Genomic DNA, 15,445 nt, shown 5'->3' with positions numbered 1-15,445 from the left:
CCAAGAGGAGCACTTATAGAGCGCCAAAATAAGTGATGTACAAGTAATTGCCACTTGCATAGCGGCGTGTTGCATAACGCTCAAAAGCGCTATACAAGGTTTAAAAAAAGTGTTATACAAGAGCAGATTTGTAGTAGTGCTAGCTTTCTCCTTCAACTCTGATAGCAAAATTTTATTTCCAATCATGTGTCCTGAGCATCCACTCTCCAAGTCTAGAATATTCATCATGTTACTCTACAATTATATAGGCCACTAGTTCGAATTTTTAAGGACCCGAACTTGCTTAAATCCTTTGGCCTTATTAAGTGTGTTAACATTTTTGGAAAAAATCTTCATATCAGAGTTTATGTTAATGGTCTTATTATCAGAAGTTACACATGCAGAAATAACTTTTTTTTTATTTAAAGATGGTTTTACTTCATAATAATTATAATACAAACTGTGATACTCTTTATATGTGTAAGTGGAATACCAAATGATAATACGATAAAAACAAGACTCATGTGATCCATATCTAACTAATATGTTCCTAAGCTTTAATCTAGAAGGAACAATATTTCTTTATTTATTATTTATGTAAACAATAGCAAGATGATTAGTACTAACATAGTTTAATCAAGCCTTTCTAGGCACATTAGGAATGGATTTATACTTGTCATTTCCTTATTAACACGTACTTTACCATTTTTGTTCTTCTTACACTATTTTTCCTTATTTTTCTTTGTCATTTTCTTTAACTTTTGCTTAAGCTGTTTTTGTGACATTAAACCAATATTTACTCTCTTAGCTTTGACCTGGTCAGAATTATCAGTAGTTAAGGTTGACTTAACTCGTGATGAAGGACCATTCTCATTTACTGATTTAAGTCAATCAGTATTTAAGTCAAATTTAACAAGAGTTAACTTAGACCTGTCATTTGTACTTAATCATCAGTATTTACTGGTCTATGTTTTTCAGTTTCATAGGCTTGTCTGCATAACCTAATCCTGAATTACAATAACCTTTTCAATTAAAGTCTGAGTTAATTTCTCTGATTTAGTCCAAAATTTAATAATTTCTCTTTCTTTAGACAATTTTTTTCCTAGATAAACATGTTTTTCAAGTAATTTTTTTAACAGAAAAAGCATCATCTCTTTCTTTTTAAATTTTATGCAAAAAGATTAACTCAGCTTCTAGATGATCATTATTTTTTCTTTGATCAGAGCTTTCAATTTTAATCCTTTCATTTTTAAGAGTCTGATACATATAGCTAACAGTACTAGCAGTATCAAAAGCAAGAGTTGTTTGATGTACCTTAATCTCATCAGTTGCAGAGTCCGTATCAGCATTTTTCATGAGTGCATAGTTGACTTCCTTATCACTATCTAAGGTGTCTACCAAATATTACGTCTTTGTGATCAAGGCTTGCTTTCTTTCAGCTTTTAGCTTTTGCAGTCAGTTGTAGTACTTGATCTTATACGTATCCACTATTCTTGTCTATACTCTTTTCCATCTGATTTCTTATAGTTCTTCTTATCAGATTTTGAATAACTAGAACCTCTTTTAAAGAAACCATATTCTTAAAGCTTGTTACCATCAAGGCCGTCATTTGTAAAAGCTTCTCGTCATCACAGTCATTTATATCACAGTCTGTGAAATTATCAGTATTTGAGTCATCATCAATATTTGATGAATCTATATCAGACTTTACAACCATAGCCTTTACTCTTGAATGGTTCTTTCTCACAAATTGCCCCTAAGGATTCTCTTCAACCTTCAAGGAAACTTGCCTTGATCTTAAGCCTTTCATCTTACTTCTCTTCTCCATCTCAAGTTCATGAATTGTGAGCAGACCATAGATTTTATCCAGTGATGTCTCTTCAAGTTCATAATCATCTTTGATGGATGTTGCTTTCAAGTCCCATTTTTTAGGAAGTGCAATGAGGAACTTCAAATTGGAATCTTCAAAATCATATTTCTTTTCAACCAAATCTAGATCATTTAATAACTTTAGAAATCCGTCATATAAATCTGTCAGTGACTGTTCAGCTCTTGAGTCAAAATGCTTATAATCCTGAGTGAGTATTGTCTTCATGTTCTTCTTCATGGCTGTTATGCCTTGGCATTGGACTTCCAAGGTATCTGAGATCTGTTGGTTGAACTTGTACATTTGTCACCATATATGCACAAATGATGATCTGTAAGTAGATTAAAACTGACCATGCACGAGTAGTTATGTCTACTAAATATAATTAGAATAAACTCAAAATCAACTGTAGTCAAATCCGTAGTAATGGACCATCTCGTAATCGACCACCCTGTTATGGAGACAATCGATTTTTCTAAGAATGTTGACAGTTATTTCTTCTTTTGGTCGGTTCGTTGAGAGATAATACAATAGAAAACGGTCAGTTTTGACACCTTTTGGTTGATTTTTTTTTCTTTTTTTATAAAAAATACAGGTTGTGCACTGTCATTTCAATTCAACATCAAACCATTTCAATTTAATATAACACCAACAACATTTCAATACAAACTCAGCAACATTTACGAATCCATAAAAAACCCCGAATAGTTCCCAAACATAACCAATATATATTGAATATCATAAATGATAACTTTGTTCAGTTTTGTACTTTCGGGGACCCAATGCTTCAAGCGTCTCTCTCATTTTTCACTATCCAACTTAACAACAGCCTTCATAACAGAAAAACTAAACTTACATCACCTGAATTGATGATTTTTGTTTTATGGTAAAATATCAAGTCACTTAACCAAATATTTTACCAATTAAAGATATAGCTAAGCCGCCCAGAACGATCAGCTGTACAGCTCAATTTTTATTGCTAATTCGGTCTACTCAGTCTCTAAGTTTCTTATTAGTTAAATTATCAAAATTTAGGTTATTTCTACATTATATATATATCTTAAAATTTTATAAATGAACCTTTTTATTAATTGTATACGTGACAATATCAAAAATATAAAATTTTCAAATTTGTGTAATTTATTAGCATCTCTGTTAGTTATATGCTATTTCATGTGAAATATACTGTCAACAATTTGAATGTCTTTTAATATTAAACTGAAATGTAACTGTAGTTTAATTTAACCTAATTTATATGCTAGCTATATGTTTTTAATTTTTTATAAATGTGTTTTGATTTTATAAATATATTAGGAAAAAATATACACTTAAAGAAAATGTTAATTAATACTATCTACTTTCTAAAAGAGAACTAAAACTAGTGAAAAGAAATAGGCCTGTTACAACCCTCAGGCTTTTGTGAAAAACGATATTTTAATATATCTAAAAAAATATATATGAAAGATATCTTGATATAATGGGACCATTAAGGGGAATTAGCGCATATATTATGGTTAAACTTTTTTTTATATTCACCTTAATTCATTAGAAAAATTCATATATCATCAAGAAAAGTAAATCAATTTTAAATCTTCAAGATGATTGAGTAAATTTTAAATTGGACATTTTTCTGCGGACAATCTTAATGAAAAAAACTTAGATCCAATTAGTCAAAAAGTTTAATTATAAGTACATGTAACTTATCAACATATCTATAATACAAAAGTAATCTAGGACATAAAATAAAACAAAATGTGAAGAGAATAAACCAGGAATAAGCATATAAATCTTAGCAGAGACACTCTGACTTGATAGAATTTTATTATCTATTATCCCATAGGATTTTATTTTATGAGACCTGAAAATATATGCTAACACTATCTTACTCTCCCTTCATAAAAATAACTAAGACAAATAAATATAAAAATTAATCCAATGAAGAGATTATAAGTTAGTCATATAAACAAATTTAGACAATCAAATTTTTAATGAAAGAAAGATTGCAATATTTGATCTAGGAAATTATATCATTATATATTATTGTGAAGAATAAGATTTATAATTAATTTTAATTTCACTTAAAATTTGAGTTAGATGATTATATAATATTGGGCTCAATACCTATTTTTAAGGAAAAATGATTTAATATATCTTTAGTTCCTTGTTAATGTTATAAAATACAAATTACTATAACTTGATAAAAAGTTGACCAGTTACATGAAAATATGTTCAGTTATGAAAAAATATGGGATGACAAGGTAATGGAAGTGAGATAAAAGAAAACAAAGATTGAAAAACGAAATCATTGGTAGATATATACTAAATAGAGCATACCTAATGAGTTTTTATTTATATTTCACTATGAGTGGACGGGTCATTATTATAATACAAAATTTTTATATGTGCCCCATAAAAAAATCTTATATTTGAAGTTTATGCCTTGTTTCCATGTGTCCAATTGAGGGCTATTTAAGCAAATTAAAAAATTATGTGTGAAACAGGAGTAAACCAGCGGGTTCTACGGCTGAGGGGTACCTTGTAGAAGAATGCCAAACATTTTGTTCAAGATTCTTGGGTGGAAATATCGGATTGGATATGACCAAGTCTCGAAAAATTGAAAGTTATCCAGATAAGATGGAATACAGTACAAGAAGAAATAAAAATGGAAAATTTGTACATTTAAAAGTATCTCACTCGATGAGAATGCATCATTATATTCTCTTCAACTCAGGAAACAAAGATGTGGACGAGTTAATTGCGTAAGTTTTAATTCCAGTCCTAACTTAGTTTAATTATATAATTACTCGTTTTTTTCTAGAAATTTAAACTATCTATTTTTTGTAGAAAACACGAAGCTTTGGTTATAACTCAAGCAAAAAATCGAAGATATAAAAAGGCTAGGGAACACAACGAAGAATTTTGGAAGTGGATTAAGGGAGAGGTTGGCAAACGAGGGAATATTTTGAAGGAACTAGAAGTCCTTGCAATGGGACCTAATCCTTTAGCTAAGAAGTACGGAGGATATGTGATCAACGGGTATAGATACAACACGGAGAACAGGGATGCTAGATGCACACCAAAAAATAGTGGTGTTTTCTTGACGGCTCTAACAACTAATTTTGCAAGATCGAAGGATGATAACCCAAAAGTCAGCGAAGTCAGTTACTATGGATCAATTGAAGAGATAGTAGAACTTGATTATTGGGGTGAATTAGTTGTAGTGTTATTTAAGTGTTGTTGGTACCAAGAAGAAAAGGATCTTTATGGACTGACTCGGGTGAATTTTAATCGATTATGCCAGAAATCTGACCCATACGTATTAGCTTCACAACTACAGCAAGTATTCTATGTAGAAGATCCAGTTGAAAAGATGATGTATAATGTCGTCAATAAGCTGCCTAGGGACTGGTGTGATGTTGAAGATAAAAATGAAAAGAAAGGTCAACATGAAGCACTTTTAAATGATGCACCCCTGTATACAGAAATTGAAGATCAGTACAACGAGGGTAGTTGGGCTAGGGATGATGTTCCGATGCGACAAGTCCTAATTGAGACTAACTTAGTCGAAGAACATGCATGATTTTCTAAATCAATATATTTATGGTAATAGTTCATTTATTGACTGTAATCATTGAACCTTTAAAAAATTGTCAATGTTAGTATAATCTGTTCTTTATATAATTTATATTACTTTCCATTGCATTTATATTTGCATGAACCGTTTAACTTTTGCACTATGTTAATTTCAATTTCAATTATATTAATTGAACTATTTTTTTCGTTAATTTTATTATTGACATGTACGTACTACTTTTCATATTATCTGTAGGCACAAAGTGTTTTTAAACTAATGTAATTTACATTTTCTAATGATTTTATAGAATGCAAAATGTCATTCATCTCAGATTCCACCATCAAGGTGAATTCCAGAGTACAGGCTATGCTGGCGGGACAGAGACGACTGTATATGCAGTCGACACTGAAAATTTTTCGCATACAATACTCATGGAGCATGTGAAAGTTGACCTTGAATATACGAAAATTGGAGGAATTTATGTAAGCGCAAAGAATTTGGGTGATTGGAAGTTGCTGATGAGTGATTTGGAGTTCACTCGACTAGTTAAACAAACTAACAACGAGAAGTTTATTGATTTTTACATCGATAATGTCATTGAAATGGGTGTACACTCAATCAAAAAAATATAGCCGCATGTGGTCATGAGGCCCATACCAAATTTTGTTGTAGGTACATTGATCATAAATTTAACTTCTTGCATAAAAATCATACAACATTAACTTTTGCCTTGCCTACACTATTTTACTTTAAACTGTTATGTAACTACCCTTGTATTTTTGTAGCTAAAAAACCCACTAACCACCAATTCACAATGGCTCATCAGCTGCAACAACAGAAAAATAAAAGAGTGGGGAATTTGGTTTCAGAGACCTTTCCCCATGAAGGTACTCGAAAGTCGCCACGATTGAATAAATTGGAAAAATGCAGTGATAAACCTCTGACTTATAAACTTACGCCTGCCAAGAGGAATTGGAATTGCAGAGTAGACCACATAATGCTGAAATAATGGGAGAAAATGAGGTTCAGGTTAGATATGTAATTTCCAGTCCAATATTTAAAATATGACAAACTTGTAAATTTTTTAATATTCATGTTCAATATTACATTCGTACTATAATTGGACATAATATTTATCTACACAGCGGGACGAATATCCTACCGCCTCCACCACCGTTAACAGAGTCTGAAAGATAAAGGGCAATCAGATTCAAGCTTAAAAATGAAGTTCTTTACGCTCTAAGGTTGTCGTCGTTGTTAGCTGGATTGACACAAAAGAATTTACCGAAAAGTAACGGAAATGAGAAGGATCAAAATGGAAGTGAGAATTATAATCCGGGACAGGATGCTGGTAGAACCTGTAATATCTCCACCTCTGTTAGTTGTGTTACCACAAACAGATGATGGACACGGTTCAATGGATGCTTGGAGGCCAACGAGGAAACGCCAAAAAGAAAAATTAGAAAAGGAAAAGGTTGAACAAGAAAAAGCAGCAAGTACAAGTAAGATAGTTGTCGAGGAAAATATCTTGCCTGATATTGAAGAAGACAATGTGGAAGGCGATATCGAAGGTTAGGTTTACATTTTCCTTATAGTTTCTTGATTTTAAATTTTAATTTTTTGCCATGCCTACCTGATATTTTCTTTTATTTTTTTTGTTTTTAAGTTTTAATTTGTTGCCATGTCTGCATGATATTTTCCTTATACTTTCTGATTGTTTTATTTGCCAATTTTTATTGTTTCCAAGTAGAAAACTTTAACATTCCCAAAAACTTGCAGTTCCGGATCCTCATAGGATGAGAGGAAAAACTAGGATGGACAAAGTTCATACGAGAAATTTTGACAAGAGAGTAGTCATCGGGATGAATGACGCTTTCTAGCCCATTGCAGAAAATGACAAAGTATTGTCAGAATTAGGCTGCTTCCTTGGAAAAATTGCTAAATGATGTGTGCTGCTGACTTATGTTACTTGGCGCCATGTTCCAAAGAACTTGAGGATGACTATGTGAAACTATGTTAAGGTATTTTTTGTGGATTTTATATTTCATAATTTAGAGCACTTTTAGTTAGGGACATTCATTAAAATTTAGTAATTTATTGAAAATTGAATCAGATAGGGTTGTGGGTAAACTCTTCTTGATAAAATCAAAGCGCCAAACCTTTATCAAATAACAAATTCAAATTTTAAAAAAATTTCATACTGTACATAAATTTATGTACTATGTTTTGAATTCTCCTCATTCTAATTATAATTATTTTCAGAAAGAGAGGTGTGGATAATAAAACTGATTAAGTATTTGTGTTTTATTTATCATTTTTTCTTAATTTTTGCAAGGCCCGATATATAATTCCCGATGAGTTGGAAAATTGGACGATCGAGACAATTTATTGATCCTCGAAGACGTACAAGAGTCGAACAAAGGCGGGTCATTATACAGCATACGAAAATGATGAAATGAAATTTGGCAAATAGAACATATGACATTCCTCTCCAGACATTCAAAATTCTCTTGGAATATTGGAATAATGAGAGTGTTCAAGTATAATTGTGATTTTACACATTTAGGCTATTCAGAATCAAAACAAAATTTAACTTTTCAAATTTTTCTAGGAGAGAGCAAAGAAAAATACAGAAAGCCGTAAATCATATATTGACACTCACACTCTTGGTCCAAAAGGTTTTGCACATCATCGGAATAAGATGGTATGATATTATTTTATGTAAAAAAATTTTACTTGATTATCAATTTTCAAAATCAAATTTGTAAGTATTAGTTACAACACAAAACTTAAATGGATCACTTGTAGCTCATATTAACCGATCAACGTGATGTATTAGGTCTGTTTCTAGATACGTATTTTAATTTAAATCGTTGTCATTCTATTTTACTTTTATACTCATCTGGTTAGTTCACATGGGGTAACTCTTTTGCGCATTATATACCAAGATTGAAGCCTGAATTCTATTAACTTATTTAGTAGCATTATTTTTTCCTAACTCCTAATTATTATAGGGAAAATTATCGAAATTATGTGAAATTACAAATAAAAATCTAAGTTAAAAAGTCTATTTTATTATGTAGTTCAAAATATTGAACCCGATATATATAATCAGAAAAAACCACATATCAAGCTTCTCCCCGGTTTGATAATATGGTGATTTTCTGAATATCATGTCTTTAGAGTAAATCTCTTTCACCTGATAATAAAATTTAAATCAAGATGTATTTAATTTGGTTAGCTTGCTCCAAGTTTAAAAGCGATTGAATAGGTACTTTTTAATTTGTTATGTACTGGTAGGCAGTTGTAAGATCAATATGGAATATAGCTTGCTTCGGATAGATGGAATAAGATGGTTTGATTTCACTTGTTCAATGGATATGTCTAAAGTTTGGTTTGTTTTGTCATGCCAATAGCCTCCTAAACTGTTACTATAGTATGTTAAAAAAGTTTCTGTAGGCAAGTTAAAATGTTACAACAGTTTTTCAAAGTGTTACATTAGGTCCTATGGGCCCACTTACCATGTCAGCATGCCCCGTCACCTAAAAGGTCAACTTTCATGCAACCAGGGGGACCCACATTCCACGTCATCAAGATAACTCAGCACTGTGGGGCTTTCTGTGGGGGCCACACTTGCCACATCAACATGCTGACGTGTTAGATGTGCGGCCCCACTGGTCTCACTCTTTTAAAAAATTAGAACACCTAAGGTAACATATGTTAATATTGCAGTAGTCCTGTATTATGTTACAATAGGACTCTAAGATAACATAAAATGTCATATTACACTAGAAAAAAATAAGTTACCTTAGGTACCCCCACTTAGCTAACCTTCAGCTTATGTTATCTTAGCCAAAAAATGGTCTGGGGTAACATTTAGGCCATCCTATTATAACATTTTTTTGTTACCGTAGGCTGTTTATGGCGTAGTGTAACCCTACAGGAGTTGTAACTGCAAGTCAACATATGAAATGGAGGCAGCTATTAGAATCCGTTAACAGTTCTTTAGTAGCTTTTATTGATGGGATCTGGAAAATGAAGTTAGGTAAGGTGGTTGTAGGATATCAGGAAGAATGGGGAAATATTACTTTAATTTGCAGGTCAAACAAAAGTAACAATTGCCTTTGAGGAAGAGTTACAATCTCTTAAAATGTGGTGAAATTGTTATCAAACAGTAAATGGAAAAATGATGGTATTCAAGTATTGACAGATAGCAAGGAATTAGTAAAGGCAGTTAGTCAGCATGCAATGGTTGATAATTTGTTTGTAGATGTAAAGTTTCAGACCTGATACAAGCAATACACACACACCTGTTCACACTTTGAAATTGGAGAAAAGCAAACTCTAATATGTTATTATCACATCTCTAAAAACTGATTACAGGAAATGGAAATATATAAAAATGAACTAGCTAAAAACTGATTCCTACAAATCAGCAACGTTCACCCTTGAACACTTATAAACTCCCCATGACTCTCCAAAAGAAAATGAACCCACGTAAGACTCAGTCTCTTACTAAAACATGGCTAACAAATGCCATTATTAACAAAATACTAAAACAGCTAAATAAACTAGTTAAGTTTAGATTAAACCCGACAAAACACTCCCTTAATCTAAACTTATGCAAACAACTTCTTCATCCCAAGTAAATCACGCATACGCTCGAACTTGACTGCTCCCAGGGCCTTTGTCAAAACATCTGCCTTTTGTTCATTAGTGCTAACATATTTGAGTTCGATTTCTCCTCTCTCAACAAATTCTCTAATAAAGTTATAGCGAATGTCTATATGCTTGCTTCGACCATGAAAGTTGGATTCTTTGCCAAGTCTATGGCTGACTTATTATCCACATACATTATCACAGGACCTTGCTTGATATTGACGATTTGACTCGGCATTTTCTGCAACCATACACCCTGACATGCTGCTGCAGTAGCAGCCATGAATTCATCTTCGCAAGAAGAAAGAGCAACACACCTCTGCTTATGAGAGACCCAAGTTATTAAGTTGTCATTTAGATGGAACACCATACCTCCTGTGCTCTTCCTATCTTTATTATTTCCTACCAAATCACTGTCAGAAAACCCCGATAATATGTAATTACCTGTTCCTCTTGCATAGGGCAGACCATAATCCAAAGTGTCTTTTACATAGCGTAAAATACGTTTCACCGCACTGTAGTGAAGTTCCGTGGGCCTCTCCATATAGCGACTTACAATCCCTACAGCAAATGCTATGTCAGGACGAGTATGAACTAAATATCGAAGATCCCCATAATGCTTTTAAACTGAGTTGGATCTACAGGATTCCCGATTTCATCTTTATGCATCTTCTATTTTTCTTCGATTGGATACTTCACTGGATTGCATTCAAGCAAACCAACCTTCAGTAGTACTTTCTTTGCATATGCGCTCTGCTTCAACTTGATGCCATCAACACTTTGCTTCACTTCTATTCCCAGATAGTGAGGGAGCTTTCCGAGATCACTCATTTCAAAATTTTCTATCATCTGCTTCTTAAAAAAATCAATGTTTTCAACACTAGTCCCTGTGACTAGTAAATCATCAACGTAAACTCCCACCAGCAAGACTTCATTCCCTACTCGTTTAGTGTACACAGCTGGTTCGTAAGGATATTTGATAAAACCCAAATTCTTCAAGCACCAGTTAAGTTTTGCATACCAGGCCCGTGGGTCCTCTTTTAATTCGTACAAGGCCTTTGCTAGTTTATATACAAGATTATCCTTTCCCTTCACCACAAACCCTTCTGGCTGACACACATAAACATCCTCACTTAACTCACCATTTAAAAATACCGACTTTACATCAAGGTGATGCACTTCCCAGCTATTTTTAGCAACAACTGCAAGGAGTAATCAGACTATTTCCAACCTAGTTGGAGCAAAGACCTCCTCATAATCCACACCGTGTTTTTGAACATACCCTTTTGCTATAAGCCGCGCTTTGTACTTTAATATCCTCCCTTCTGTATCCCTTTTTATTTTATACACCCATTTCAATCTAGTGGGTTTGTGCCCAGCTGGTAACTCGACCAAGTTCTAAGTCTCGTTCTTCTTTATGGCTTCGATTTCGACTGTCATTCCCTTTTCCCACGATTTTTCTTTTATTGCTTGACTGTAGCATACAGGTTCCTCTATCCCCATCAGCATTAACTCATCATGTAATTCCACATCTTCAGTATTATTGTAAACATCAGAAAGTTATTTATAACGCCTGGGGTCACTTTCTTCATCAGATGTTTGACTGGTGTCACGCACACGACTTTGTATTAGTGTAGCAATATCAAAAAAGTCACATGCAGAATCTATTATTTCACCATCTGCTTCTTCAGCCATTTTTTTGTTTACTATGATAAATGAACTTTGAGAATTGTTATCCTCGAAGCCCTGTTCCCATGACCAGCTTTTGTTTTCTTCAATGACAATATATCGACTAAATTGGAGAGAATTAGTTTTAGGATCATACAGCCTGCAGCCCTTTGTACCGGACTTCTTTCCCAAATATACCAAAACTTTACTTTTGTCATCCAATTTAGTTATTTGACACTAGGAATTTTCACATGCGCAATGCAACCAAAAATCTTTAAATATTCGAGATTGGGAATCTTACCTGACCATGATTCGTATGGCGTCTTCCCAATAACAACCTTAGTTGGTAACCGATTCAGCACATAAATTAAGTGTCTTACTGTTTCTGCCCAGAACTTTTGTGGCATGTTTTTCTCATTTAGGAAGCTTTTTGCCATTGCTACAACCGTCCTATTTCTCCTCTCAACCACGCCATTCTGTTGTGGAGTGTACGGCGCTGTATAATGTTGTTGAATTACAGCATTCTCACAATATTCAGTAAATTTACTCGAACAGAACTCCCCCCTCGGTCTGTTCTGAACACATTGATCCTTCGTTCAGGTCGATCTTCCACCAACGCTCTGAATTTCTTAAAGTACTCGAATGCCTCATCTTTTTTACTTAAAAAATACACCCACATTAGTCTACTATAATCGTCTACCAACAAAAGAAAGTACCTCTTTCCACCAGGTGTTGAAGGAGATATAGGACCACAGATGTCTCCGTTCACAAGGTCCAGAATTTTCGAGGCATTAAAAGAAGTTCATTGAGGAAATGATGACCTTACTTGCTTTGACATTAAACACCCTCTGCAGATTTCGTTTGGTTGAACAAATTTCGGTAAGCCTCGAGCCATCTCTTTGTTAGACATAAGGTTCATAGCTTGGAAGTTCACCTGTCCGAGCCTACAATGCCACAACCAAGAGTCCTCTTCTGCCTTTGACATCAGACATGCAGGCTTGCTTCTTTCAATGATTAATTTGTACAATCAGTTTCTTGAACGTTTAACTTTTATCAATAATCTTCCATCTTTGTCGTTGACCCACATCAAATCTCCATGAAGTACCAGTTTGCAACCTTCTTCTACTAGTTGACCCAAACTAATAATATTGTTGCAAAGAGATGGAATAAAATATACCTCACTCAACACGTGTTCCTCACCAGTTTGACAACTCAAGACCACTGAACCTTTTCCCTTTATTATGACAGTAGATCCATCACCAAATCTAACAAGAACATTTTCTCTTATTTTCATCACACTCCGTTAAAAGCAAGGCGGGTTCATCATCTTCAATTTGAGCCAAATTTGCCTCTTATCTTTATTCCTTCTCTTATTTTGGTTTACGATATTCAGAAGCATAATGTCCCAAGATACTACAATTGAAGCATCTCACCTTGCTCTTGTCTCGATATCCTCGGTTTTCATCCTTGTTTCTAGATTCAACATCCTGCTTACCTTTTTGATTTTGTGACATTTTCTTCAGCCACTCCTCCCTAGTAAGCAACAGTTGTCCATTATGAGCTTCCTTTTTTACCACTCCTCCTCTGTCAATAACAGCTGACTGCTCGAGGTCTCCGTAGGCCCACGAATCCGTTCTTAATGTGCTTTGAGTCATCCCAAGATTTCTTCAACTTTCATTTCTTCAAGATTTTCAAATTGTTTTATTGAATAGGCAATTTGAAGATACTTGGTTGGCACTGCCCTGAGAAGTTTCTTAACAACATATGATTCCTCCATTGTTTCACCCAAAACACGTATGTTTGTTACGATACCACACAAGCTCATATAGAAATCGTTAATATGCTCGGTTTCTTTCATGGTTAGAGACTCCAGTTCGTCTTTCAAAGTCTGCACCTTCGCCTTCTTCACTCTATCAACCCCTACATACATGATTTTTATGGCCTCCTGAAGCCTCCTTTGATGACTTCTTCTCTGCTACGGACAGTAAAATATCTTCTGGAATACTCTGGTAAATGATTTCCAACGTCATTTTGTCTGTACGAACCACAACCTGTGACTTCTTACCATCAGACTCAATTGCCTCCCACATGCCTTGTGCCTCCATATTAACTTTCATTTTTAATGACCATGTTATATAGTTATTCTTTGACAGCATAGGATAATTGAGCCCTAGTGATCCCTACTTCGACTTTGACGCGTCCATAGTTCCCAGTTTAGGCATATACTTTGGCATACACAACCAGGCTCTGATACCAGAATGTAAAGTTTCAGACCTGATACAAGCAATACACACACACCTGTTTGCACTTTGAAACTGGAGAAAAGCAAACTCAAATATGTTATTATCACAGCTCTAAAAACTAATTACAGGAAATGGAAATATATGTAAAAGAACTAGCTAAAACTGATTCCTATAAATCAACAATGTTTACCCTTGAACACTTTCAAACTCCATATGACTCTCCTAAAGAAAAAGAACCCACGTAAGACTCAGTCTCTTACTAAAATGTGGCTAACAAATGCCATTATTAACAAAATACTAAAACAGCTAAATAAACTAGTTAAGTTTAGATTAAACCTAACATCAGAGTTATCTGGCCAGATATAGGTTAAATTTTTTAGGAGGAACTTTAATGAACAAGCTGATAAAAATGCAAGAAAGGGTACCTTAGCAAGAGATTTATGGATTCAGTGGGAAGTTACTTGATGGGTTAAGATTATATTCGGCTTTGGTGGATTGGGCTAAAAAGATTATTGGGGATTGTCCTTAAAATAATTTTTTAGGATATTTTATGGTGGATCAATAGTTGGTCCATTTGAGTTTTTAGAGTTTCTTTTTTTACAAGTTTTTTTAAAGGAAATATGAAGCGGTAGTAATAGAAGTGGCGGGGTTTGAGTAGGAAGGGTAATTAGTCGGTGTATTGAGTAGGAAGGTAAATTACTTTACTTTAACCCTTGGTATTCTTAGACATCAAATAGAGACTCTTCAGTTAGGGATCCATCCTGGAAGAAGAGAATGTTAATGTCAATGCTCAATGGAAGATGCCTCTGATGGGGATGATTAAGTGTAATGTGGCATTTTTCTTCTCTAAGCAAACATTTCCCAATGGTAACCCTTCAGGCATAGAAGCGGTGTTTAAAAACAGTCTTGGTGTTATTCTGCATATGATTACGAGATCTTTGGGTTTTGAAAATCGAAGGAAAAATGAGTTTAAGGCATACATAGAAGCATTGAAAGAAGCATTTAATGAGGAGTATACTAAAATAATCTTGGAGATGTATGAAGTTGATTCCTTCATGGATTGGATGAATTCCTTGGTTGTTGGCAGGCCTCCCCAACATGAATTCATCTTCCAATAACTTAATCAAAGGAAGGCAGATCATAATTTTTTGGCAGATGTACGCTTGACTAATCCAGAAGATAATATGCTTACTTCTTATTTGGCTGAGTACGGTGCTATTCATTGGAAGGATATGGTGATAATAGAAGAACCATTTGGAAGAGTGGAGGAATATGGCACTATGACATTGAGTCTTGGTCATTACGGGCAGAGATTTAGTGCAGTATATCAAGGAGATGTTGAACCCGCTGCTATGGCTGATGAAGTAGTTGATCCTTTTCTATAGTTGATCCTTTTTTAGGAGGGAATGAAAATGAATGCAAATGAGAATATGGTTGAGGCTGCAAATCAGAATG

At 34.0% G+C, this 15,445-nt stretch overlaps 1 protein-coding gene across 1 annotated transcript; it reads right to left on the bottom strand.

Annotated features, from left to right (window-relative positions):
- Window positions 1-10,203: 10,203 nt before the first annotated feature.
- LOC141704408 (secreted RxLR effector protein 161-like) lies at window positions 10,204-10,623 on the bottom strand. Its single transcript, XM_074507648.1, has one exon. The coding sequence runs from the start codon at window positions 10,621-10,623 to the stop codon at window positions 10,204-10,206; it is 420 nt and encodes a 139-aa protein (XP_074363749.1).
- Between the last annotated feature and the right edge of the window lie 4,822 nt (window positions 10,624-15,445).

This window comes from Apium graveolens, unplaced genomic scaffold (genome assembly GCF_009905375.1).
Source record: "Apium graveolens cultivar Ventura unplaced genomic scaffold, ASM990537v1 ctg7806, whole genome shotgun sequence".
Taxonomy (NCBI): domain Eukaryota; kingdom Viridiplantae; phylum Streptophyta; class Magnoliopsida; order Apiales; family Apiaceae; genus Apium; species Apium graveolens.
Note: the sequence above shows the minus strand (reverse complement) of the source record. Positions and strands in the feature narration are given on the sequence as shown.